Here is a 27,870-nt window from a genome sequence, read left to right as displayed (position 1 = left end):
AGTTCAGCATGTCAGGGCAGTAACACGAGCAATCTGTCTAAACATTTAGCAAAAGTGCTCCACGTTCAGACGGAGGAATGCACCGGGTTCGACTGTCTCTCCAGCAGCTCTGTAGCCCCGTCCACGAGTAACGTTTCCACGTTAGCAACACACAGAGTTAACAAAATTATACAAACATGGGTTAATGATTAGAGGTAACTGAGTTATTGATTTTGTTAAAGTTTCAGCTATTCTGTTCACAGTTCTGTCATCACATTATTTAATACCATTTGTTAAAACATTGTTGTTTCTTTTGATGTGAAATATTATTTATTTAATTTAAATAAAAAGCAATGTTAATTTTGTTCACAATTTGTTAATTTTGTTCACAATTTGTTTAGTTAATTTAATAATATTTGTATTTTTGAATCAAGTATTCATCTTTATTGTCTTCATTGTTAGTTTCCACATGCCTAAAACAACCTCAAGCTAAATCTAAAAGTTGAAATAAGAGCGTTTCAGACATTATTTGTGGTTCAATGATTGGAAATGTATTTGCATTTAAAGGTTTTGTCCCCACAAAGAAACCCCTGATCAGTGCAACAGCTGCAACATGCTAATTGTGCGTACAACACAACAACAACAACAACCGCAGCCCTCTATCTCCAGTTCTTCAGAATCAGAATCAGGTTTATCTCCAGGTAGGTTGACACGTACGAGGAATTTGACTTGATGTCGTGGTGCATACATCAAAGTAAAAACTGTTTTTAAAACACAGATAGAGAACTATTTTACGAAAACTATAATAACATAAAAAAATATAGTAGTATTTACATTGAAATGGATTTGGAATAAAATGTAAAATATTCAGTGTGCATCTGCAGCTTCACATGTTCTGCTGCTACGCTTGGCGCTGTCCCCCAGCATGCATTTCAGCGGTGCGACAGTGAAAGGAGTTTTATTTTGTGTTGCCATAAGTTAGTCTCTCTGCGTTTGTGCGCTGGGCTAATGCTCATGCTAATAATGCTAATGCGAGCAAATAAAATGGCGGCTTCACAAAACTTTTTGGAAGTTTTACGGGGCGTGGTTTGCAATCCGCCCAGCCAATCAGAAATGGGAACCTTTTTCTCCCACGAAAGTACCTGCTCTCTAGCAGGGACTGAAAAGGGGGTGGAAAGGTTCCCATGAACTAAGTTCTAGTTCCGGATGTTTTTGGTGTGAACGCGACATTTCGGAACAATACTGGGAAAAGTACTCCGGTGTGAAAGCGCCTAAGGATATCATTCGGTATGAAGTTCGGTATGAAGTTCGGTATAAAGTTCGGTATAAAGTTCGGTATGAAGCGGTATGCCCCCAGCACTATGTGTAAAGTATCCTGTGTTTATTTATATATTTTTTATTGAAATAGTAGGTTGGTAGTAAGTTATTCTCTATATTTTATTCTGTGCGTTCCTTACATACTCTGCTGTTCATATGTATATATTTAGTGTCTATTTGTCCTTTTCTTTGGTATTTTATTTTGTATTTTATTATAGTTTTGACTCATCTGCAATGCCTTGTAAACTCGCTGCTGGAACAACACAATTGTCATATTAGGGATCAAAACAAATACATCTAATTTTTGTATTTGAATGACATTTTAACTTGTGCATCGCTTCTCAACATCTAATCATCCTATGTTTATATTTGTTAAGTAGTAAGTTGGTCTATTATATTCCAATTTATTCTGTATGCTATAGATCAGTGACCATCAACTGGTGGCCCGCGGGCCACATCCGGCCCGCCAGACATTCTCATCCGGCCCGCACGGCGGGGGTGACTGTGGCGTTGGCGGAGTGGTTAGTGCGTTCGCCCCCCACTGAAAATCGCTGGCCCCCGAAAGACTCACCCAGGGTTGCAGGTGACTTCCAGTTTGTCTCCAAACTGAATCCCCTCAGAATAATCCACTTGTCCATTTGGCACGTCTCCAATAGCGCCACAGGACTTCCCTTAAAAAACAACAACAGAAAAACCCCTTAGGATTAAATTCATCCCTTAAACATTTCTGGATATCTGTGTTTCAGAGTGTAGGAATACTCTTACAGTAAAAGTCCTGCATTCAGAATGTTACTCAAGTAAAAGTAGAAGTACTCAGGTCTTGTTCTTGAGTGAAAGTAGAAGTACTCAGATCTTGTACTTGAGTAAAAGTAGAAGTACTCAGATCTTGTACTTGAGTGAAAGTAGAAGTACTCAGATCTTGTACTTGAGTAAAAGTAGAAGTACTCAGATCTTGTACTTGAGTGAAAGTAGAAGTACTGAGATCTTGTACTTCAGAAAAAGTAGAAGTACCAGAGTGTAGGAATACTCTGTTACTGTAAAAGTCCTGCATTCAAAATGTTTCTCAAGTCAAAGTATAAAAGTATTCTCATCAAAATATAGTGAAAGTAGCGACAGTAAAAGTAGTCGTTGTGCAGATTGGTCCATTTCAGAATAATATATATGATATGTTTTATAATGATTGATCATGAAAGTGTTCTCAAAGCTGGTAAAGGTGCAGCTAGTTTGAATGACTTTGTATACTGCAGGGTAGCTTGTGGATTTACTCCAGGTGGAACTAAAGTCTGATTTAACACTTGATTATATTTCACATCATTCATCCACATCTGTGAAGTAACTAAAGGTATTAAATACATGTCGTGGAGGAAAAGTACACCATGTACCTCTGAACTGTAGTGCAGTAAAAGTACACATTAACATAACATTTAAATACTCAGATAAAGTACAAGTACCTCAAAATGGTACTTGAGTAAATGTACTTAGTTACTTTACACCTCTGTATATCGCTAACTGGTACTGGATATGTATTTTGTGAATTGTGTAATTTGTAGTTTAATCTCTTAATATTTGTATGCATGCTTCTTAAGAACTACTAAGCTGTCTTTGGCTCTTTCTGCTGTGACAAATGTAAATGTCCTCCTCTGTGGGACGAGTAAAGGTATTGTACCGCTACGTGTAAATAAAAATACTAATACTCACTTTCACATGTCATCCTCAAAGGGCTCCAGGCTCCAGCAGTACAGGTGATGGATGCAGATCCTCCAACAGACTCGTAGCCAACATTACAAGCAAACGTAACTTTTATCCCGTCGGGGAAAGTTTGTAAAAGTATGTCGTCCCCCTTCAGATCCATGTTGGCTTCTCCCACAGGTCTGGAGCAGTCCTGAGCTGGGGAGGGAACGTCCAGAAGTTGATGTGTAATGTAGAATCAAAACAGGACTAATGTCATATCTGCAGCGAGATTATAACCACTGACCTTGAGCTGAAAGGAAAAGGCCAACAGAGGTCAGGAGCAGGAGGAAGGAGGCCGTAAGAAGTAGAAAGTACAGGTATTTGTGTTCAACATGTAAGAAGTAGAAAGTACAGGTATTTGTGTTCAACATGTAAGAAGTAGAAAGTACAGGTATTTGGGTTCAACATGTAAGAAGTAGAAAGTTCAGGTATTTGTGTTCAACATGTAAGAAGTAGACAGTACAGGTATTTGGGTTCAACATGTAAGAAGTAGAAAGTACAGGTATTTGTGTTCAAAATGTAAGAAGTCAAAGTAAAAAGTCGTCAGAAAAATAAGTAGTGGAGTAAAGTACTGATACCAGAAAAATGTACTTAAGTACAGTAACAAAGCATTTGTACTTCCCCCTCTGGTAGTTTATTAGACATGTATGAACACACAGACTCACCTTCACACACAGGCAGCCGGTCCATCCAGCCCTGGCTGCCACACAGGATGGTGATGATGGAATCTGGTTTTCCAACCAAATCATAACTAATAAGAGAAATAAGAAAAAAAACGTATTTGTTTTTGAGCAGATGTTTTTCCATTTAACCTGTTAAGAACAAATGACTATATCTTAACTTCTAAAAGGGTTAAATTAATAATCTTTTTTCTCAAAGCAATGATAAACCTGTGAGTTGGATGTAGAAAGGTCAGAATCAATATAGATTTTTTATATTTTAAAGTAAATTCAGATTGAACATAGCAAAAAACTGTAAATGATAGTGTCCGTCCAAAAAAAACATTACTTATAGTGAAACCAGCCTTGAATGATGGGTTAGTAGACTAAAAGCTTTAGGAATCCAAACTATAACATATAATAAGTACCCTGTATCAAGATTGATGCAAAACAAGTGGCATTTGACCTTTTTAGAGAGGTTTAGGAGAAAAAAAACCGTATGGGGTCATTTGGGTGGATTTTGGTGTATTTGCCGTTTCTCTGGAACCCATTGGTCGATTTTGGTGATTGACATCTTTTTTGAACCGTTAGAGCCAATAGAATCGAAGGGGAAGTTCCACATACACACACACGTTACCATTGAGAAGTGAGAGCTATGCGCACGCAGTCGAAAGCTATGTTAGGCTCTGAAAACTGAAAACTGAAACCTAGGCTCAAACTAGTATGAAGATGGATTATCAGAAATCATTTCAAAGTGACACAGACACATTGGATTAACCTTCAGCAGCGTGTTTATCGTTTTGATGCCATTGAACACAACTTTTGATCAGAAACAGCAAAAGGTCAGACAATTTGGCCGTGTTTCCTCCCTAAAGCTACGTTGTGTGATGTCTGTGTTCGCTTCCCCTGTCGCGAGTTTTGATCGCTCAGTGATGATACTTATATTTCTGTGGAATCTCAGCTTGCTAATCGATATCTTGTTTGTGCAGATCCGATAAGTAATAAGGGTATTTTATCGTGAGTTCTGTGTATTTAAAGTGTTAGAATCTTTTCGCTCAGGGCTCATTTAGACGCTTCTTGTGAGACTTGTGTTTTGTTTCGGTACAAATGGTTCGTATCGTCAGATAGCTGAGTTTCTTCCCGTTAGGTGGGTATGAAACATTAATAGGTTTTTCCCTGAGTCACAGTTTCGTGAAAAAAAGAAAAATCCCCATAGCCCCCGCCTAACAGGTTAACAACCCTGAACATTCAGAGAGCATATTGTGCTTAACCTCTACCTGGTTTAGGGGTGCAACAACTAATCGACTTAATCCATTCAAATCCATGACCAAATTAGTTGCCAACTAATTCAGTCGTCGATTCGTTGGTGACGTCATCACGTGTGTTTTACGCGCCGTTAAGCTCCAACGTTATCGGTCTTTTTATCGGTACTGCCTGAAGACATTTAAAACATATATGTCATATGTATTATTGCTACATAAACATTATATCGCAGTCTTAGTGTCGCCACCTCGTTTCTAATATGCAAAAAGACAAAAAAATGCGTCTATGATGTATTTTCGATCTTTCCAATCCAGACGAGATGTCTCTCTCCGTCTGTGTGCGAGGGGGCAGTTTACACACACTGCTACATGATGCATGCAACACACTGCTACATGATGCATGCAACACACTGCTACATGATGCATGCAACACACTGCGGCATGATGCATGCAACACACTGCGGCATGATGCATGCAACACACTGCTACATGATGCATGCAACACACTGCTACATGATGCATGCAACACACTGCTACATGATGCTACATGATGCATGCAACACACTGCTACATGATGCATGCAACACACTGCGGGGATGGCGGAGAGAACGCACTCCGAGGTGTGGTTAAATGTTACCGTCTCGATGTGGACAATGCTCGTTAAGTTCTAGTTCCGGATGTTTTTGGTGTGAACGCAACATTTCGGAACAATACTGGGAAAAGTACTCCGGTGTGAAAGCGCCTAAGGATATCATTCGGTATGAAGTTCGGTATAAAGTTCGGTATAAAGTTCGGTATGAAGCGGTATGCCCCCAGCACTATGTGTAAAGTATCCTGTGTTTATTTATATATTTTTTATTGAAATAGTAGGTTGGTAGTAAGTTATTCTCTATATTTTATTCTGTGCGTTCCTTACATACTCTGCTGTTCATATGTATATATTTAGTGTCTATTTGTTCTTTTCTTTGGTATTTTATTTTGTATTTTATTATAGTTTTGACTCATGTGCAATGCCTTGTAAACTCGCTGCTGGAACAACACAATTGTCATATTAGGGATCAAAACAAATACATCTAATTTTTGTATTTGAATGACATTTTAACTTGTGCATCGCTTCTCAACATCTAATCATCCTATGTTTATATTTGTTAAGTAGTAAGTTGGTCTATTATATTCCAATTTATTCTGTATGCTATAGATCAGTGACCATCAACTGGTGGCCCGCGGGCCACATCCGGCCCGCCAGACATTCTCATCCGGCCCGCACGGCGGGGGTGACTGTGGCGTTGGCGGAGTGGTTAGTGCGTTCGCCCCCCACTGAAAATCGCTGGCCCCCGAAAGACTCACCCAGGGTCGCAGGTGACTGTCAATTTGTCGCCGAACTGAATCCCCTCAGAATAATCCACTTGTCCATTTGGCACGTCTCCAATAGCGCCACAGGACTTCCCTTAAAAAACAACAACAGAAAAACCCCTTAGGATTAAATTCATCCCTTAAACATTTCTGGATATCTGTGTTTCAGAGTGTAGGAATACTCTTACAGTAAAAGTCCTGCATTCAGAATGTTACTCAAGTAAAAGTAGAAGTACTCAGGTCTTGTTCTTGAGTAAAAGTAGAAGTACTCAGATCTTGTACTTGAGTAAAAGTAGAAGTACTCAGGTCTTGTTCTTGAGTAAAAGTAGAAGTACTCAGATCTTGTACTTGAGTAAAAGTAGAAGTACTCAGATCTTGTTCTTGAGTGAAAGTAGAAGTACTCAGATCTGGTACTTGAGTAAAAGTAGAAGTACTCAGATCTTGTACTTGAGTAAAAGTAGAAGTACTCAGATCTTGTACTTGAGTAAAAGTAGAAGTACTCAGATCTTGTACTTGAGTAAAAGTAGAAGTACTCAGGTCTTGTTCTTGAGTGAAAGTAGAAGTACTCAGATCTTGTTCTTGAGTAAAAGTAGAAGTACTCAGATCTTGTACTTCAGTAAAAGTAGAAGTACTCAGGTCTTGTACTTGAGTAAAAGTAGAAGTACTCAGATCTTGTTCTTGAGTGAAAGTAGAAGTACTCAGATCTTGTTCTTGAGTAAAAGTAGAAGTACTCAGATCTTGTACTTGAGTAAAAGTAGAAGTACTCAGATCTTGTACTTGAGTAAAAGTAGAAGTACTCAGATCTTGTACTTGAGTAAAAGTAGAAGTACTCAGATCTTGTACTTGAGTAAAAGTAGAAGTACTCAGGTCTTGTACTTGAGTAAAAGTAGAAGTACTCAGATCTTGTTCTTGAGTGAAAGTAGAAGTACTCAGATCTTGTACTTGAGTAAAAGTAGAAGTACTCAGATCTTATACTTGAGTAAAAGTAGAAGTACTCAGATCTGGTACTTGAGTAAAAGTAGAAGTACTCAGATCTTGTACTTGAGTAAAAGTAGAAGTACTCAGATCTTGTACTTGAGTAAAAGTAGAAGGCAAGGCAAGGCAAGGCAAGGCAAGTTTATTTATATAGCACCTTTCAACACAAGGCAATTCAAAGTGCTTTACAAAAATGGAAGACATTATGAAAATGGCATTTAAAATCAGTCATTAAAAAGAAAAGATAATAAAATAAACATTAAAAGAAAAATGACATGGATAAAAGTTAAAAGTTACAGTGCAGTTTAAGATGTGAATAGTTCAATTAAAAGCAGCGGCAAAAAGAAAAGTCTTCAGCCTGGATTTAAAAGTAGTAAGAGTTGCAGCGGACCTGCAGGTTTCTGGGAGTTTGTTCCAGATATTTGGAGCATAATAACTGAATGCTGCTTCTCCATGTTTAGTTCTGACTCTGGGGACAGAAAGCTGACCAGTCCCTGAAGACCTGAGAGATCTGGATGGTTCATCATTTAGCAGTAGGTCAGACATGTATTTTGGGCCTAAACCATTCAAAGCTTTATAAACCAGCAGCAGTATTTTGAAATCTATTCTTTGACACACAGGAAGCCAGTGTAAAGACTTCAGAACAGGACTGATGTGATCCACTTTCTTAGTGTCAGTGAGGAACCAGTGTAAAGACTTCAGAACAGGAGTGATGTGATCCACTCTCTTAGTGTCAGTGAGGAACCAGTGTAAAGACTTCAGAACAGGAGTGATGTGATCCACTTTCTTAGTGTCAGTGAGGACTCGAGCAGCGGCGTTCTGAATTAGCTGCAGCTTTCTAATAGATTTTTTAGTGAGGCCTGTAAAGACACCATTGCAGTAGTCGAGTCTACTGAAGATAAAAGCATGGACAAGTTTTTCCAAATCCTGCTGTGACATTAGGCTTTTAATCCTAGATATGTTCTTTAGGTGATAGTAGGCTGATTTAGTAACTGTTTTAATGTGACTGTTGAAACTCAGGTCAGAGTCCATGACTACACCTAGATTTCTGGCTTTATCTGTTGTTTTGAACATTGCAGACTGAAGCTCAGCGCTAACTTTTATACGTTCTGCCTTGGCTCCAAAAACCATTACCTCAGTTTTATCTTTGTTTAATTGGAGAAAGTTCTGACACATCCAGTCATTGATTTGTTCAATGCACTTACTCATTGTTTGAATTGGAGCATAATCTCCTGGTGAAATTGTTACGTAAATTTGTGTGTCATCCGCATAGCTATGGTAACTTATTTTGTTGTTTTTCATTATCTGAGCCAGTGGTAGCATGTAGATGTTAAAGAGAAGAGGCCCCAAGATGGAGCCTTGAGGTACCCCACATGTCATATTTGTCAACTCAGATGTGTATTTACCTATAGAAACAAAGTTTTTTCTGTCCTTTAAGTAGGACTCAAACCAATTTAGAACTGTTGCCGAAAGTCCCACCCAGTTTTCTAGTCGGTCTAGTAATATGTTGTGGTCAACAGTGTCAAACGCAGCACTGAGATCTAATAATACTAACACTGAAGTTCTGCCACTGTCTGTGTTTAAGTGGATGTCATTGAAGACCTTTACAAGAGCAGTCTCAGTGCTGTGGTTTGGACGAAATCCTGACTGGAACACATCCAAACAGTTATTTAAATGCAAGAAGTTACTCAACTGTTGAAATACTACTTTTTCAATGATTTTACCTAGAAATGGCAGGTTTGATATGGGCCTGTAATTGTTCATTACCGAAGCATCTAGATTATTCTTTTTTAAGAGCGGTTTAATGACTGCAGTTTTCAGGGCCTCTGGAAAAACACCTGAGTGAAGAGATGTGTTTACTATATGAAGTAGATCTGAGGCCATGCAAGGAAAAACATCTTTGAAAAATCCTGTTGGAATAATATCAAGGCAGCAGGAGGAGGATTTCAGAAGTTGAATAATGTCCTCTAAGTTTTTACCATTAATCTGATGGAATTGTGTCATGGTGTTTGAATTGATATTAGGTGGACATAGGGACAACACATTTGCTGTACCTGATGCAGAGGCACTGACTGCTTGTCTAATTTTCTAAATGTTGTCAGTGAAGAAGGCAAAGTCATTGCACGCCCTGGTGGATAGAGATTCAGAGGCTACTGACACTGGGGGGTTATGCCGCGTTTCCACTACACAGCCTCGCTCGGCCCCGCTCGGCCTCCTTTGGCCGCGCCCGGCCTCGTTAGGACCAGCTCACTTTGTGGCGCGTTTCCATTACAGTTTAGGAACCGGGTCAGTATCTATAGTAACAGTGTAGGCGGAGCGACGCTGCTTAAAACTGCCGTGACGTCATCTTCAATGCGACACAACAATGGAGATGTGAAAGCGATCGTTTGCTTGTTTTTTGCTGTGTGGTTTATTATCACAAGAAATAGACAAGAGTTGTTTCGAAAGAGGCGACGTATAGCAAGACGAGGTATAGAAGAAGCTGACGCGAGAGTTCGGGCAGTCCTCCTACGCCGCAGAGACTACAGGACGACTCGAATCACTACTAACTACAATGCTACTTGGTAAGCTAACGTTCGCTAACTAGCAATGTGTTTAGGCTCACTCTCCCTATACGACCAAAGTATTTCAAGTATTTAATTAATTGTAGCTACCACTTTTACGTATTAAAATATGTATGCTTTTGTTTGTGTATTTCAGAAGTTACCGACCGAGCTACCGAGTGGTGGAATGTGATTGTTCCATCTTTCACACACTCAGTGGGTGGAGAACTTCAGGATGCCTGAGGAAAACCTACGTGTAATACCTAAATATTCATTGTATTGTATTGAACATAAATACATCTTTTCTTTTTCACATACATGTGTTTGTCAAATTATTTAAACCAAAAAAATGTTATCAGAATTGACTATTTAGTAAATATTTGAATTTCAAGCACAAGTACTGCCCCCATAATAATAATCTAATAAATTAAGCAAATATCAAAGCAAACTATAAACATAAATACAAAAGTGTAAAACACAACAGAACTATATTCATAAATGCAAGTGTAAAAAATTGTTAACATGGATGGAGGCTAAAGTATCCACAGCATAAAATAATATGATTATGATGGTTTGTCTGAAAGACACAGCCTCAAGGTTCAAGGTTTTTTATTTTGTCATACGAACATAGCTAGTGTAGTTATGACAATGAACATCTTAGGTCACAGGCTCCTCCAACAGTGCAACACAATAACCCAGATCAACAGAAATATAGTGCAAGTAAATATTAAGCGCTGTGCACCGCTCTCTTTGTATAGGTGTTTTCTTTTGTTCTCTTCTCTTTGAAATATATAAGCAATGTGTTTGAGTCTAGCACAACGAGGGTATTACAATTGAGTAATTTTTCTACATGTATTTATCATGTATTCTTAATACCATTATGTAATGTTATGTTTTAGAGGAGGACCTCAAGCTAGCAAACTCAATTTCAAACAGTATGCAGAGTTGTCCTGCTAAAGAGTTAAAATGTATTATTTAACCAAGTATTTATTCTCTTATTTGCTTTAATTGCAACAGATGATAAAGGTTTCACTGTGATAAGTATTCTCTTAAATCCATAAACCCCTGTACAGTGCTTTGTGGACGATGGTGTTTATGATATTTCTGACTGCAGAGGGACGCCTAGATGATGCCATCTTTCTGTGCGATCGCTGGTGGGTGCAATTATTTATCAACAAGCAATAAGATAAGACATGGCATTGATTCTGCTGGGCCAGTTGCCGTTCCTGCAGGGCCAGATCCTCTCCTCCTCGGTTTGTGCTGTTGATGCAGAGGACGTTGTGTCCTCCTCGCTGTTCCTCCTCGCTAGTCCCAATGTAATCATCTAGAACAGAAACATGACTTGTAAATTCCACAAACTACTGCAGCACAATACTATAAATAGCAACAACAACTATAGAAAAGACAAACTGAACGTAAACAATGGCACATATGGTGTTAGCAAACAATAGCTCTCGCTAATGCTATCTGCCTAGCTAGCCTTCGGGGCTCCATCGGGGTTGTCGAACATAAATGTAAGGATAAAATAGACTTATTTGTTAGAAGTGAGCTTTAAAACAGATAGGGACACAAAGCAGGGACACAAAGCAGGGACACAAAGCTTTCAAGCAAATAACACAGCGTTAGCAAAAACGTACCATGCAGACTCCAGTAACGCCGTTGGAGAGTCCAGTGTCTGTGTAGAGACCTCCTGAAAGACTTTGATATTGCGAGTTGTCCCGTCGAGCACCCGCTGGACCTTATCATCTGCAATATAATGGACGTCGTCACTTCCTCGACCGACCATGGTGTGCTTTTCTTTGCCATTGTTGTAGCTCCTCTGTTAACAAAAATGCTGTTTGTAAAAATGGATTATCTCGCGCGCAGATTGTGGCGATTCTCTCCGACCAATCAGCAGCCGAGAGCGTTGACGTCACAAACACAGCCCGGTTGCCTCTGGCCCTGGCCCCACGATTTTATGAGGCCAGAAAAACTGAGAATTAGGACCAGCCGGCCGGTACTAGGCCAAGTGGAAACGCAACCACAAACGGGCCGCTGACGTCACAGCCCTCTTAAACCGGGCTGCGCGCTGTAGTGGAAACGCGGCATTAGTTAGTCTGTCGACGGTAGCAAATAAGGCACGTGCGTTGTTTTTGTTTTTGGTAATGATGTCAGAGAAGAAAGACTGTCGTGCGTTTTTCAGTTCCAAATTATAAAGGCCAAGTCTCTCTTTATAGATTTCAAAATGAACCTGGAGATTTGTTTTTCGCCACCTACGTTCAGCTTTTCGACACTCTCTTTTTTCTGTTCTCACGGTCATGGCCTTTCTCCATGGAGATATTTTCTTGCCAATCACTTCCTTTACCGTAGTTGGAGCAATGGTATCTATAACATTTTTAATTTTTGAATTAAAATGATCTACTAGCTCATTTACTGAGATGTTAGCAGGGGCAAGTGTGGATGAAAAATTCAGAGTAAACCTTTCCCTAGTATTTTCAGTTAAATATCGCTTTGTGGTTACCTCTTTCTGAACATTTTTGTGAACAGAAATAGAGCTCTCAAAGAAAACACAGGAATGATCATGGAGTGCAACATCAGTCACCACAACTTTTGAGATATTCAGACCCTTTGAGATAATTAAGTCCAGAGTGTGCCCCTTATTGTGCGTGGGCTCCGCCACATGCTGAGTCAGTCCATAGTTATCAAGAACACAAAACAGTTCTTTAGCCCCTCTGTCCTGGGGGTTGTCAACATGGATGTTAAAATCACCAACAATGACTAGACGGTCAAAGTCAATACACACTATAGACAGCAGTTCAGTAAAGTCATCCAAAAAGCTTGCACAGTATTTGGGTGGTCTATAGATATTTAGGAACAGAGCTCGAGAGGAGCATTTCAGCTGAAGGGCCACATATTCAAAAGAAGCAAAGTCCCCATAAGATGTCTTCCTGCTTTGAATGGAATCATTGAACAAAATAGCAACTCCACCCCCTTTCTTATGCATTCTTTCCTGACTCATAAAACTAAAGTTGGGAGGGGTTGATTCGATAAGAACAGCTGCACTGTTATTTTGTTCAATCCAAGTTTCCGTTAAAAACATAAAATCGAGATTGTGCTCAGTGATAGAATCATTGATTAAAAATGTTTTTCCTGCCAAAGACCTGACATTTAATAAAGCTAGTTTAAGTTTGTTAAATACACTATCAGTCAGATTTTTTGTGACAAGCTGTGGCTGACATGGAATCACTGCTAAATTAGATAAACTCACACAAACGTTTGAGCACTTCCTGTTTCTAAGCTGATTTACCGCTCTTAATCTATTACCTATCAACACAGATATCGGCAAAGCTACTGGCAGGCAGGGCCCCGGCATGTGCTGGAAAGAGTTGAGAGTGCCATACGCCCTTCAGCCTGGACCCAGCACATATCAGAAATAGTTTGTTGCGTTTTGTACACACACATCCTTATCAGGCTTCGGAGACTGCAGATGCTTTCTTGAAGGGAGGGGAGGTGGTTGACGTAGGCACGGTGATGAAGACGGGGGAGATGGTGCGCGTCTCTGCTTCGGTGATTTTGGTGGGCGTTGTGGAAGGGCGGGGGTAAAGGACATGCTGCCAGGGGGGGAGGTGGTTGACGTAGGCTTGTCTTCGGTGATTTTGGTGGGCGTCGTTGAGGGGCGGGGGTAAAAGACATGCTGCCAATCCTGCATATCGCCTCAGTACTCAGATCTTGTACTTGAGTAAAAGTAGAAGTACCAGAGTGTAGGAATACTCTGTTACAGTAAAAGTACTGCATTCAAAATGTTCCTCAAGTAAAAGTAGAAAAGTATTCTCATCAAAATATAGTGAAAGTAGCGACAGTGAAAGTAGTCATTGTGCAGATTGGTCCATTTCAGAATAATATATATGATATGTTTTATAATGATTGATCATGAAAGTGTTCTCAAAGCTGGTAAAGGTGCAGCTAGTTTGAATGACTTTGTATACTGCAGGGTAGCTTGTGGATTTACTCCAGGTGGAACTAAAGTCTGATTTAACACCTGATTATATTTCACATCATTCATCCACATCTGTGAAGTAACTAAAGGTATTAAATACATGTAGTGGAGTAAAAGTACACCATGTACCTCTGAACTGTAGTGCAGTAAAAGTACACATTAACATAACATTTAAATACTCAGATAAAGTACAAGTACCTCAAAATGGTACTTGAGTAAATGTACTTAGTTACTTTACACCTCTGTATATCGCTAACTGGATGCAGATCCTCCAACAGACTCGTAGCCAACATCACAAGCAAACGTAACTTTTATCCCCTCGGGGAAAGTTTGTAAAAGTATGTCGTCCCCCTTCAGATCCATGTTGGCTCCTCCCACAGGTCTGGAGCAGTCCTGAGCTGGGGAGGGAACGTCCAGAAGTTGATGTGTAATGTAGAATCAAAACAGGACTAATGTCATATCTGCAGCGAGATTATAACCACTGACCTTGAGCTGAAAGGAAAAGGCCAACAGAGGTCAGGAGCAGGAGGAAGGAGGCCGTAAGAAGTAGAAAGTTCAGGTATTTGTGTTCAACATGTAAGAAGTAGAAAGTACAGGTATTTGTGTTCAACATGTAAGAAGTAGAAAGTACAGGTATTTGTGTTCAACATGTAAGAAGTAGAAAGTACAGGTATTTGTGTTCAACATGTAAGAAGTAGAAAGTACAGGTATTTGGGTTCAACATGTAAGAAGTAGAAAGTACAGGTATTTGTGTTCAACATGTAAGAAGTAGAAAGTACAGGTATTTGTGTTCAAAATGTAAGAAGTAGAAAGTACAGGTATTTGTGTTCAAAATGTAAGAAGTAGAAAGTACAGGTATTTGTGTTCAACATGTAAGAAGTAGAAAGTACAGGTATTTGTGTTCAAAATGTAAGAAGTAGAAAGTACAGGTATTTGTGTTCAACATGTAAGAAGTAGAAAGTACAGGTATTTGGGTTCAAAATGTAAGAAGTAGAAAGTTCAGGTATTTGGGTTCAAAGTGTAAGAAGTAGAAAGTACAGGTATTTGTGTTCAACATGTAAGAAGTAGAAAGTACAGGTATTTGTGTTCATCATGTAAGAAGTAGAAAGTACAGGTATTTGTGTTCAACATGTAAGAAGTAGAAAGTACAGGTATTTGTGTTCAACATGTAAGAAGTAGAAAGTACAGGTATTTGGGTTCAACATGTAAGAAGTAGAAAGTACAGGTATTTGTGTTCAACATGTAAAAGTACAGGTATTTGGGTTCAACATGTAAGAAGTAGAAAGTACAGGTATTTGTGTTCAACATGTAAGAAGTAGAAAGTACAGGTATTTGGGTTCAACGTGTAAGAAGTAGAAAGTACAGGTATTTGTGTTCAACATGTAAGAAGTAGAAAGTACAGGTATTTGTGTTCAAAATGTGAGAAGTAGAAAGTACAGGTATTTGTGTTCAACATGTAAGAAGTAGAAAGTACAGGTATTTGTGTTCAAAATGTAAGAAGTAGAAAGTACAGGTATTTGTGTTCAACATGTAAGAAGTAGAAAGTACAGGTATTTGTGTTCAACATGTAAGAAGTAGAAAGTACAGGTATTTGTGTTCAAAATGTGAGAAGTAGAAAGTACAGGTATTTGTGTTCAAAATGTAAGAAGTAGAAAGTACAGGTATTTGTGTTCAACATGTAAGAAGTAGAAAGTACAGGTATTTGGGTTCAAAATGTAAGAAGTAGAAAGTTCAGGTATTTGAGTTCAAAGTGTACGAAGTAGAAAGTTCAGGTATTTGGGTTCAAAGTGTACGAAGTAGAAAGTACAGGTATTTGGGTTCAACATGTAAGAAGTAGAAAGTACAGGTATTTGTGTTCAACATGTAAGAAGTAGAAAGTACAGGTATTTGTGTTCAACATGTAAGAAGTAGAAAGTACAGGTATTTGTGTTCAAAATGTGAGAAGTAGAAAGTACAGGTATTTGTGTTCAAAATGTGAGAAGTAGAAAGTACAGGTATTTGTGTTCAACATGTAAGAAGTAGAAAGTACAGGTATTTGTGTTCAACATGTAAGAAGTAGAAAGTACAGGTATTTGTGTTCAACATGTAAGAAGTAGAAAGTACAGGTATTTGTGTTCAACATGTAAGAAGTAGAAAGTACAGGTATTTGTGTTCAACAAATACCTGTTTCAACAATAATGTCATATCTGCAGCGAGATTATAACCACTGACCTTGAGCTGAAAGGAAAAGGCCAACAGAGGTCAGGAGCAGGAGGAAGGAGGCCGCCATGATTTAAGACCGTCTGGTGAAGAGAAACATTAAAACATTAAAACATGTGTTGGTTCAAATGTAAAGTAACTAATTAGATTTACTTAAGTACAAGTTTGAGGTACTTTACCTGAGTGTTTCCATGTTATGTTACTGTGTACTTCTACTCCACTACAGTTCAGAGGTACATGGTGTACTTTTCCTCCAGTACATGTATTTAATACCTTTAGTTACTTCACAGATGTGGATGAATAATGTGAAATATAATCAGGTGTTAAATCAGACTTTAGTTCCACCTGGAGTAAATCCACAAGCTACCCTGCAGTATACAAAGTCATTCAAACTAGCTGCACCTTTACCAGCTTTGAGAACACTTTCATGATCAATCATTATAAAACATATCATATATATTATTCTGAAATGGACCAATCTGCACAATGACTACTTTCACTGTCGCTACTTTCACTATATTTTGATGATAATACTTTTATACTTTGACTTGAGGAACATTTTGAATGCAGGACTTTTACTGTAACAGAGTATTCCTACACTCTGGTACTTCTACTTTTACTCAAGAACAAGACCTGAGTACTTCTACTTTTACTCAAGAACAAGATCTGAGTACTACTAATAAAGTAGTATACAATTCAAATACTCAAATACAAGTACCTCAAATGTGTACTTATGTACAGTACGATGACTAAGACACACATAAAACATCGATAAACATTCAGTTAAATTGGTTAAAATACCCAATATCACAGTTAACACTACAGAATAGGTCCCTGGGTATTCTTTGTAGGTAAAAAAATATTCTTAGTGTCCTTCATAGTCTCGGAAAACACCAAACTCCACTCAAAATATATCAGATTTAACTCATTTGCGTGCTACTACTTAAACAGCCATTAATACCGAGCAGTTCCACAACCCTATACAGCAGGGGTCAGCAACCCCTGGCACGCGTGCCACCAATGGCACGCGGCACCGTAACAAGTGGCACACTAGGAATAAGTGGAATAAGTGTACAAAATATTTATTTTATTTTCGGATCCTGAACGAGACCGCCGCCAGAGCGCGTCTCCCCGTTACCTGCAGAAGGAAGCCATGCACGCAGCGCAGCCCCGCTCTGTTTAACTCCAGGTGACTTTCTTCCGCTTTCCTCCGTGGTGCAGGGCTGATCGTTTCACCACAGAGGAAAGCACTTCACAAATTGCATTACCCATAAGGAGCTGTACAAATGCCCCAGTTTTTGCGTGGCGATCGATATCGGCCGATACTCACTCTCTGCCGATCGATCGGTGCTCTCTAAAAAGGCCGATCGCGAGGCGTATCACTCATTACTGGATCAGTGAGCTGCATGAGATACTGACAGGCTGTCAGGAGAGAGAGAGAGAGGGAGAGAGAGGAAAAGAGAGCGCTTCCGCTCATTTCTCCCGTGTTATTATTCAAAGTTAATGTAAACTTGAATAATGCACTTCATTTGAATGTAACAATTATGTTGGTTGTTTGTGGAAGCGCCAGTGAATGAGCATTAACTGAGTTTTAAACATCACTTTTCACGAGTGTTTTCGTCGAGCTCTTCAACCCCCCCCCCCCCCTTTGATAATTCACGATCATCGGCACGCTGATAAAACATTTTTTTTAGAATGGCACTTCATATCAAAAAGGTTGCCGACCCCTGCTATACAGCAACAGTTTATTATTCTAAATCCGGCACATGTTTAATAAAGAACCAAACAAAGACTCAAACACAGAAGTCACATCCTGTAAACCCACGACATCACGCTTGTTTTTACCGGATCAGAGTCAAAGAGTGAGTCAAAGAGTGTATTAAATGTGTTTCTTACCGTCTGAAGAGGAGATTTGTGTTCCGCTACTTCACTGCTGAGTCTCCTCACCCTGTGTGACTGTGCTCAGAAAGGGGCGGGGTTCAGCTGTGACGAACCTCTTCCTGAGTGTAAACACCAAGCCCTGACTGTCACTCAGAAAGGGGCGGGGCTTCAGCTGTGACGAACCTCTTCCTGAGTGTAAACACCAAGCCCTGACTGTCACTCAAATAGGGGCGCGGCTTCAGCTGTGACGCATCGTATTATTATTATTATTATTATTATGAATATTATTATTACTGCTATCTGTATGTATTTTGTATTTTTGTATTATTTTATTATTTTAATGTTTATTTTGTATTTATTTTATTGTTTTGGGTAACTCGGGGTCAAATGTTGCCCAATCAAGATTCATCTTTGACTCTAGACCAGGGGTCGGCAACCCCTGGCACGCGTGCCACCAATGGCACGTGGCGCCGTAACCAGTGGCACACTAGGAATAAGTGGAATAAGTGTACAAAATATTTATTTTATTTTCGGATCCTGAACGAGACCGCCGCCAGAGCGCGTCTCCCCGTTACCTGCAGAAGGAAGCCATGCACGCAGCGCAGCCCCACTCTCTTTAACTCCAGGCGACTTTCTGCCGCTTTCCTCCGTGGTGCAGGGCTGATCGTTTCACCACAGAGGAAAGCACTTCACAAATTGCATTACCCATAAGTAGCTGTAAAAATGCCCCAGTTTTTGCGTGGCGATCGATATCGGCCGATACTCACTCTCTGCCGATCGATCGGTGCTCTCTAAAAAGGCCGATCGCGAGGCGTAACATACATGACACTTTTCTCTGTGCGGCAAAACAAGCTCGCAAAAAAAATGGCTTCACCAGTCTGGCAGTATTTTAAGGTGTCCGAAAATGACAATAAAATAGCGGTTTGCAGCGTGTGTGAAGCAGAAATCCTGCAGCTCCACCCGCTGTGACGGACCGGTGAGCGGAGCAGAACACACAAGAGTTAGACCTAACACACTTAGCTATTTTATCTACCTTTGGAACTAGTTATACATATATTTATTCTTCACTGTCACTCATTACTGGATCAGTGAGCTGCATGAGATACTGACAGGCTGTCAGGAGAGAGAGAGGGGAAGAGAGGGAGAGGGAAAGAGAGAGAGAGAGAGGGAGAGAGAGGAAAAGAGAGCGCTTCCGCTCATTTCTCCGGTGTTATTATCCAAAGTTAATGTAAACTTGAATAATGCACTTCATTTGAATGTAACAATTATGTTGGTTGTTTGTGGAAGCGCCAGTGAATGAGCATTAACTGAGTTTGAAACATCACTTTTCACGAGTGTTTTCGTCGAGCTCTTCAACCCCCCCCCCCCTTTGATAATTCACGATCGTCGGCACGCTGATAAAACATTTTTTTTAGAATGGCACTTCATATCAAAAAGGTTGCCGACCCCTGCTATACAGCAACAGTTTATTATTCTAAATCCGGCACATGTTTAATAAAGAACCAAACAAAGACTCAAACACAGAAGTCACATCCTGTAAACCCACGACATCAGGCTTGTTTTTACCGGATCAGAGTCAAAGAGTGAGTCAAAGAGTGTATTAAATGTGTTTCTTACCGTCTGAAGAGGAGATTTGTGTTCCGCTACTTCACTGCTGAGGCGTAGGCTCCACGAGGACGAAAACGGGTTGAATCCGCATATTTCTCATGCGTATAGCCCTTTAAGCTCGACGACGCCCTAAGGGAAACGTAGAAACAGACCCCGCAAACGACAACGGGTCCAAAGGTGGATAGATCTGGGAACGGAGCGCTCTGGGGGGTCCAACGGGGCCGTGGGGTCGCCTATACGGTCATGCGTTTCATAGCCCCGCCTCTCCCCGCCTCTCCCCACCTCTGCTGCTCACCTCCGCAAAAGTACACTGCACACTGAATTCAGATTATTTATCTTTATCTCGATATGAACATAAACGCGAGTGAAGTCTAATCTGACAGGACGGAGACACGCAGCTCCTCCGGCTGTGAAGCAGCGAGAGCAAAACACACACTTCAAGTCAGATCACCACCCTTAGCTATTTTAATTACCTCTCAAACTACCTAAACTAGTTATAAATATGTTCATTTTTACTGTCGGGTTTACTTACTGGATCAGCTGCTGCATGAGGAAGCATGAAGATTTAAACTTTAACACACATTGACCGGCGAAAAACTCTGCGCGGTTCCCTCGGCCCTCACCGCGGAGAATAAACAGAAGTGCAGCCATGACAACCATTCTTCTTCGCTGCTTTTGTGGAGGAAGTTGCTGCTTTTGTGGAGGAAGTTACAGCGCCACGTACAGGTTCGGCATATGTACTGCAGCTTTTCCAGCGGTTGGATGTAAACGGAGCCGTCTCGTGGAGCTTGACACAATCCGGTGTATATTGCGTGTGGTCGGAAGGTTTTATGCGGTTGCGTTTGCGTTACTCCGATGCGTTTTGCCGTATTTGTTCTCGTGGAGCCGGGGCCTGAGTCTCCTCACCCTGTGTGACTGTGCTCAGAAAGGGGCGGGGTTCAGCTGTGACGAACCTCTTCCTGAGTGTAAACACCAAGCCCTGACTGTCACTCAGAAAGGGGCGGGGCTTCAGCTGTGACGCATCATATTATTATTATTATGAATATTATTATTACTGCTATCTGTATTTATTTTGTATTTTTGTATTATTTTATTATTTTAATGTTTATTTTGTATTTATTTTATTGTTTTGGGTAACTCTGGGTCAAATGTTGCCCAATCAAGATTCATCTTTGACTCTAGACCAGGGGTCGGCAACCCCTGGCACGCGTGCCACCAATGGCACGTGGCGCCGTAACCAGTGGCACACTAGGAATAAGTGGAATAAGTATACAAAATATTTATTTTATTTTCGGATCCTGAACGAGACCGCCGCCAGAGCGCGTCTCCCCGTTACCTGCAGAAGGAAGCCATGCACGCAGCGCAGCCCCACTCTCTTTAACTCCAGGTGACTTTCTGCCGCTTTCCTCCGTGGTGCAGGGCTGATCGTTTCACCACAGAGGAAAGCACTTCACAAATTGCATTACCCATAAGGAGCTGTAAAAATGCCCCAGTTTTTGCGTGGCGATCGATATCGGCCGATACTCACTCTCTGCCGATCGATCGGTGCTCTCTAAAAAGGCCGATCGCGAGGCGTAACATACATGACACTTTTCTCTGTGCGGCAAAACAAGCTCGCAAAAAAAATGGCTTCAGCAGTCTGGCAGTATTTTAAGGTGTCCGAAAATGACAATAAAATAGCGGTTTGCAGCGTGTGTGAAGCAGAAATCCTGCAGCTCCACCCGCTGTGACGGACCGGTGAGCGGAGCGAAACACACAAGAGTTAGACCTAACACACTTAGCTATTTTATCTACCTTTGGAACTAGTTATACATATATTTATTCTTCACTGTCACTCATTACTGGATCAGTGAGCTGCATGAGATACTGACAGGCTGTCAGGAGAGAGAGAGAGGGAGAGAGAGGAAAAGAGAGCGCTTCCGCTCATTTCTCCCGTGTTATTATCCAAAGTTAATGTAAACTTGAATAATGCACTTCATTTGAATGTAACAATTATGTTGGTTGTTTGTGGAAGCGCCAGTGAATGAGCATTAACTGAGTTTTAAACATCACTTTTCACGAGTGTTTTCGTCGAGCTCTTCAACCCCCCCCCCCCCCCTTTGATAATTCACGATCATCGGCACGCTGATAAAACATTTTTTTTAGAATGGCACTTCATATCAAAAAGGTTGCCGACCCCTGCTCTAGACACCCCTCCCCCACCCCCTTCATCCACTGTAACAATCATTTAAAACTTTTTTTGGGGAGATTGTATTCTAATATTAGCCCATTATAGTCAGATAACGTAATGATCCACTATAGGGAGTATAATGAGTGAATTGAATCACATGTTTTACTTCAATATGTGGTGTAATGTGTTTTGGGGCCATACAATAAAATTACAACAGGATTGCACGGTTATGAATGCATTATAAGTTGGTTATGATGTAGTTAAAACAATATTGGATGATAGTCATTATTTTTGAGTGTTTTGGACTGAGATAAATCATGGGTCAAAATGTAGCCGTGAACACCATGAATGGGTACAGCTTTCAAACACAACACAAGGGTTAAGAAAATCCTAATTCATCCAGACAGACTTTGACCTCTGCAGGAAATCACACGTGTTTAAGAAAGGTCACATGTTCACATCAATTCAAAGTGAAGAGAGGAAGCTTCGCCTCGTTCACAGAGGATGATGTAACGACCAAACCCTGCAGCTCAATGAGAGGAAGTGATGTATTTCCACTGAGAAATAAACTAAATATTCCCATTGCACTTTGTTTCAATCACGCCCATGAACCACACGGCCCATTTTCTCTTTTATCATATATATATAATATAATATTGGGAGGGCTAAAACCCTCTTTAATGGTCACACATGCAGAGCACACAGCACACACAGTGAAATGTGTTCTCTGCATTTAACCCATCCTAGTACCAGGAGTCTAGTACCAGGCGTCTAGTACCAGGAGTCTCGAACCAGGAGTCTAGTACCAGGCGTCTAGTACCAGGAGTCTAGAACCAGGAGTCTAGTGCCAGGAGTCTAGCACCAGGAGTCTAGAACCAGGTATCTAGCACCAGGAGTCTAGTACCAGGAGTCTAGCACCAGGAGTCTAGCACCAGGAGTCTAGCACCAGGAGTCTAGAACCAGGAGTCTAGTGCCAGGAGTCTAGCACCAGGAGTCTAGAACCAGGAGTCTAGAACCAGGAGTCTAGTACCAGGAGTCTAGCACCAGGAGTCTAGCACCAGGAGTCTAGAACCAGGAGTCTAGGACCAGGAGTCTAGCACCAGGAGTCTAGCACCAGGAATCTAGTACCAGGAGTCTAGAACCAGGAGTCTAGGACCAGGAGTCTAGCACCAGGAGTCTAGCACCAGGAGTCTAGTACCAGGAGTCTAGAACCAGGAGTCTAGGACCAGGAGTCTAGCACCAGGAGTCTAGCACCAGGAGTCTAGCACCAGGAGTCTAGGACCAGGAGTCTAGTACCAGGAGTCTAGCACCAGGAGTCTAGCACCAGGAGTCTAGGACCAGGAGTCTAGTACCAGGAGTCTAGCACCAGGAGTCTAGCACCAGGAGTCAAGAACCAGGAGTCTAGTACCAGGAGTCTAGAACCAGGAGTCTAGAACCAGGAGTCTAGTACCAGGAGTCTAGCACCAGGAGTCTAGAACCAGGAGTCTAGTACCAGGAGTCTAGCACCAGGAGTCTAGTGCCAGGAGTCTAGTACCAGGAGTCTAGCACCAGGAGTCTAGCACCAGGAGTCTAGTACCAGGAGTCTAGCACCAGGAGTCTAGTGCCAGGAGTCTAGTACCAGGAGTCTAGCACCAGGAGTCTAGCACCAGGAGTCTAGTACCAGGAGTCTAGCACCAGGAGTCTAGTACCAGGAGTCTAGAACCAGGAGTCTAGTACCAGGAGTCTAGCACCAGGAGTCTAGCACCAGGAGTCTAGCACCAGGAGTCTAGTACTAGGAGCAGTGGGCAGCTATTGTACAGCGCCCGGGGAGCAATGGGAGTGAGGGAGGAAGAGGGGTGTCCGGTGCCTTGCTCAAGGGCACCACGGCAGGGCCCAGGAGGTGAACTGGGCCCTCTGCAAGTAGCAGTCCACACTCCATACTTTAAGTCTGTTCGGGGACTTGAACCGGCGACCCTATAGCTCCCAGTCCAAGCCCCAAGTGACTGAGACACTGCCGGACAATTAATAACACTTTTATTACGTTTTTGGAATGGAAAATGGTTGTTTTAAAATTATTTTGAGATTTAAATTCCTTTTTTTTACTATGTCCAGTAAATGTATGTCTAAAAATAAACTCGAAAGCACAGTTCAGGTGTCAAATTTTGATAAAATATTAAATATATGTGCAAAAATCGTGGACTAGTGTGTGTGGCGCAGTGGACTAGTGCTTGTGACACAGTGGACTAGTGTGTGTGGCGCAGTGGACTAGTGCGTTGGTGTTTGGATCAGGGGAGCACAGGTTCAAACCCCACTGCAGTCAGCATGTCGTTGTGTCCCTGAGACACTTCACCCCAAAGTGCTCAAGCGGGGATTGTCCACAGTATTGAGTATGTTAGTCGCTTTGGATAAAAGCATCTAACAAGTAACATGTGATGTAATTTTGATGTTTATATTTCCAATTTTAACTTGTGGAACAATGCCAATTAAAAATACAAGCACAAATCACCTGAAAAGCTCAAGTTTTACTTCATATGTTCAGGTACAATATCTTCTTTAAAACTATCATAACGTTATTGTGTGTCCAGCACTGCATCATTATCAACACAGTTCCTTTATTTCCATGCAATTAAATACCTCCACACGCATTCACTGTTTGTAAAGGAGATTAGTTTCCCAATATGTGACTCAAGTATTTGCATTTCTTTATATGCTAAAGAAACTATCCTCATGTAAACATTGGCCTGAATAACTCATTCATTCTAATATTATCTTCTAGACAAGTTACTCTACTCTGGAGGGCTTTTCATGTTTATATATGACATCATCAGGAGAGGACTCTTTAAAGTAGAGACACGACATACTGATATACACCTGAACATCAGCAGGAGAGGACTCTTTAAAGTAGAGACACTACATACTGATATACACCTGAACATCATCAGGAGAGGACTCTTTAAAGTAGAGACACTACTGATATACACCTGAACATCAGCAGGAGAGGACTCTTTAAAGTAGAGACACTACATACTGATATACACCTGAACATCAGCAGGAGAGGACTCTTTAAAGTAGAGACACTACATACTGATATACACCTGAACATCAGCAGGAGAACTCTTTAAAGTACAGACACTACATACTGATATACACCTGAACATCAGCAGGAGAGGACTCTTTAAAGTAGAGACACTACATACTGATATACTCCTGAACAGAGAGGACTCTTTAAAAATGCATGGTAGTTTCATGGTGTCATTGAAGCATTAATTGTAAATGTTTTCGTATATTTCAGACGGAGAAAGACAATCCCCTTAAAGTTTAGTGAACAGAAAATAATAATAAATGTGTTTTTTATTCATTAGTTTATTAACAGTGAGGTTCCTATGAAGCTGTGGCAGACAGACACATACATGGGGGGGGGGGGGGGGGGGGGGGGGGGGGGGGGGGGGGTGTGGGGAGGGGGGGGGGGGGGGGGGAGGTGAATGATAAGAGATACATAACAATCAGGAAAAAAGATTATCTCTGATTGATTATAGGTCCCCCCCCCCTCCCTCCTCCCTCCCTCCCTCCTCCCCTCCCTCCCTCCCTCCTCCCCTCCCTCCTTCCCTTCCATCATTTTCCCATCTCTTCCTCACTCTACAACCAACATGGCGGCTAAGTCTGACGGTGCAGCAGCCGCCGCTCCTCCTCCTCCTCCTCCTCCTCCCCGCTGCTCTCTCGCGGACTGCTGCTGGACTCTCTGCGCCCTCCTGGTCTTCTTCTCGGACGGAGCCTCGGACCTGTGGCTGTGCGCGGATTACTATCTCCGGGGGGAGTACTGGTGCTTCGCCCTGACGCTGGTCTTTGTGATCGTTCCGTCGCTGGTGGTGCAGGCGCTCAGCTTCAGATGGTTCGCGTACGATTTCTGCGAGAGCAGCGACGCGGCAGCGGCAGAAGCGGTGGTGGCGGCGACGAGTGGCGGTGGAGGAGGCGGTGGAGGAGCGGCAGAGGAAAAGGGCGACGTTAGCACCAAGGACAGCGACTTCAGTGCCAAGGACAGCGACGAGGAGCGGCGGCGGGGCGGCGACCGCGGCGGAGCCACCGGGACCGGAACGGTGTTACCGGGAGCTGCCGGGACCGGAGCGGTGTTACCGGGACCGGGGACAGGGGGGGGCGCGCGAGGCTGCTGCAGGGCCTGCGCGTGGTTCCTGCAGGCCGTCATACACACCCTGCAGCTGGCACAGGTCTGGAGGTAAGAGAGAGCAGCAGCAGGAGTATGTAGAGGAAAGGGGAGATGAAACAGTGTGTGTGTGTGTGTGTATGTGTGTGTGTGTGTGTGTGTGTGTGTGTGTGTGTGTGTGTGTGTGTGTGTGTGTGTGTGTGTGTGTGTGTGATCATTATCTCCTCTAAACACCAGCATGTATTTTTGTATTGCTGGATGTTTCTCTCCAGATTAGAAAGGGAGATTTCTTTTTGACTCCACCCATTATACCCCTCCCCCCCTCCCCCCCTGATGTGCTTTTAGGTCAATCATCTCTCAGGAAATTCATCAACTCATCCAAACACTCCTCTTATAGCAACAGAACAACATGTGTGTGTTTCAGCAGCAGATCTCCTTCTTCTTATTTACAGAGTTTCCTAGCTTGAGGTGTTTTTGCAAAATCCATATTCTCAGATCTCCCTGCAGTTTGTGTTTATATTAGAGTGTGTGAGGCTGCACACACACACTCACACACACACACACACACACACACACACACACACACACACACACACACACACACACACACACACACACACACACACACACACACACACACACACCTCACACACACACTCTCACACACACACACACAACACTCACACACACACACTCACCACACACACACACACACACACACACACACACACACACACACTCACACACACACACACACACACACACACACCACACACACACCACACACACCACCCTACCTGAGCGCTTGGTGGCCATGGGGGTGACGCTGGTCCAGTGTCCGGTGTGCGGGTCGTACCGCTCCACCGAGTTCAGGATGTTCAGACCGTCGTACCCTCCTGACAGGAAACAGAGGATCAAACTGTTAGAGAACTCTCCCTGGTCCCCGGCTTGAGCTTCAATCTCAGGATCCATGTATCTGTGATCCTCTCCAGAATGGAAGGAGTCATCACATACAGAGCATCAACTAGTTCCTGAACAGTGTCCTTCACATGCTGATATCCAAGAGAGGGAGTTACACAGTCACAAGATGGAGGAATAGAAAGCAGTATTCAATGTTTACTTCAGATTAGCTCCACGTCAGAAATGAGCATGCTTGTCATATGTCTATCTCCATAGAGGCTGAATCATCATGTTAATCACATAGCTATCATATGCCTCAAACAGTCCTGATGCTCTTCTAGGTAATCATACATCCTGTCATGTTCACAGCTACAGTTGGGATACCTTTGTTAGCATGTTGCTCTCATGTTGGAGGAGGACGTTCAGGATTCTAACACAAACAATCAGAATCCTTTTAATAATTATAATAATAATAATAATTGCTATTTATTGCATTTTCACTTTATTATTTGCCCTTTTTGTTTGTTTGTTCTGTTGTATTGGTGTTTAGGTCACCTGCTGGATGACGTAGAGGAGAGGGTGCTCAGATACTTTCTGTTGACCGTGTGTCCGGACTTGAATATTGTTTGTTCTGTTTGGTTTTTTTACATTTTATTTTAACTGTATTTTCATTTTTCTTAAACAACACATACAGAAAAAAACAAAAAAAAACATTTGATAGACAAACAAATGGTTGAAATCACAGCGCAAAAAAACTAAAACAAAATAACAACCAAGCTTCGACGGAAGCGGCAGCCAATCAAATCGTATGCCAGAACAAGCTCTAGCCAATCAACCGCGTGCTTGTGTGTCCGGGGCGGGAGATTAATGTGATTGGTTGTTGGTCGCACGCCAGACAAACGCCCACCGGCAAGCTTCAACGCACGCTGCCGTGTGGACGCACCGTTAGGGAAGAGTACCGTTTGCAAACTTTCCATGTACGTTAAAAATGATTAGTTTTGTTTCTTTTCTAAACAGCATGAACTCTATCAGGACTACGGCCTCTTGTATGGAGCGCGTCACAGAGAACGTTTGAGCCTCTCAGCGGCAGAACTCAAAGGGAGCTTTGCCGCTATAATTATTATTATTATATAAATAAAATGTATAATGAAAGCTCTGTACCGAGGCAGTAGATGAGTC

General features: G+C 41.8%; 3 protein-coding genes across 7 annotated transcripts in view; 1 reads left to right on the top strand and 2 right to left on the bottom strand.

The window, feature by feature from the left end:
- The window catches only part of LOC117499346 (complement factor H-like), a 38,111-nt gene extending 31,719 nt beyond the window's left edge, over positions 1-6,392 (bottom strand). Inside the window, exon 1 of the mRNA XM_034151688.1 lies at positions 6,296-6,392. The gene's annotated coding sequence lies outside the window, so the exon portion shown is untranslated. The remainder of the gene's footprint in view (positions 1-6,295) is intronic.
- LOC117499347 (complement decay-accelerating factor-like) lies at positions 1,637-19,739 on the bottom strand. 5 transcript variants are annotated; one of them, XM_034151690.1, is made up of 6 exons: positions 19,493-19,739; positions 16,007-16,077; positions 14,282-14,287; positions 14,065-14,193; positions 2,995-3,054; positions 1,637-1,967 (listed from the first exon to the last, which is right to left on the bottom strand). In XM_034151690.1, exons 2-6 carry the CDS (start codon positions 16,062-16,064, stop codon positions 1,864-1,866), a joined length of 357 nt encoding a protein of 118 aa, XP_034007581.1. In that variant the 5' UTR covers positions 16,065-16,077; positions 19,493-19,739; the 3' UTR covers positions 1,637-1,863. The 5 variants fall into 5 exon arrangements, 4 of the variants coding, with proteins under 4 accessions (XP_034007581.1, XP_034007583.1, XP_034007580.1 ...); XM_034151689.1 differs by lacking the exon at positions 19,493-19,739 and adding an exon at positions 17,891-18,004 and having other exon boundaries at positions 1,649-1,967; XM_034151692.1 differs by lacking the exon at positions 14,282-14,287 and having other exon boundaries at positions 1,647-1,967; positions 19,493-19,731.
- Positions 19,740-25,279: 5,540 nt separating this feature from the next.
- The window catches only part of zgc:198371 (uncharacterized protein LOC497072 homolog), a 23,411-nt gene continuing 20,820 nt past the window's right edge, over positions 25,280-27,870 (top strand). The window contains exon 1 of the mRNA XM_034151700.1: positions 25,280-25,863. Coding sequence (XP_034007591.1) covers positions 25,280-25,863 — 584 coding nt within the window. The remainder of the gene's footprint in view (positions 25,864-27,870) is intronic.

Source organism: Trematomus bernacchii, unplaced genomic scaffold (genome assembly GCF_902827165.1).
Source record: "Trematomus bernacchii unplaced genomic scaffold, fTreBer1.1, whole genome shotgun sequence".
NCBI classification, from domain to species: Eukaryota; Metazoa; Chordata; class Actinopteri; order Perciformes; family Nototheniidae; genus Trematomus; species Trematomus bernacchii.
The sequence above is the reverse complement of the archived record's forward strand: the minus strand, read 5'-3'. Positions and strand labels throughout refer to the sequence as shown.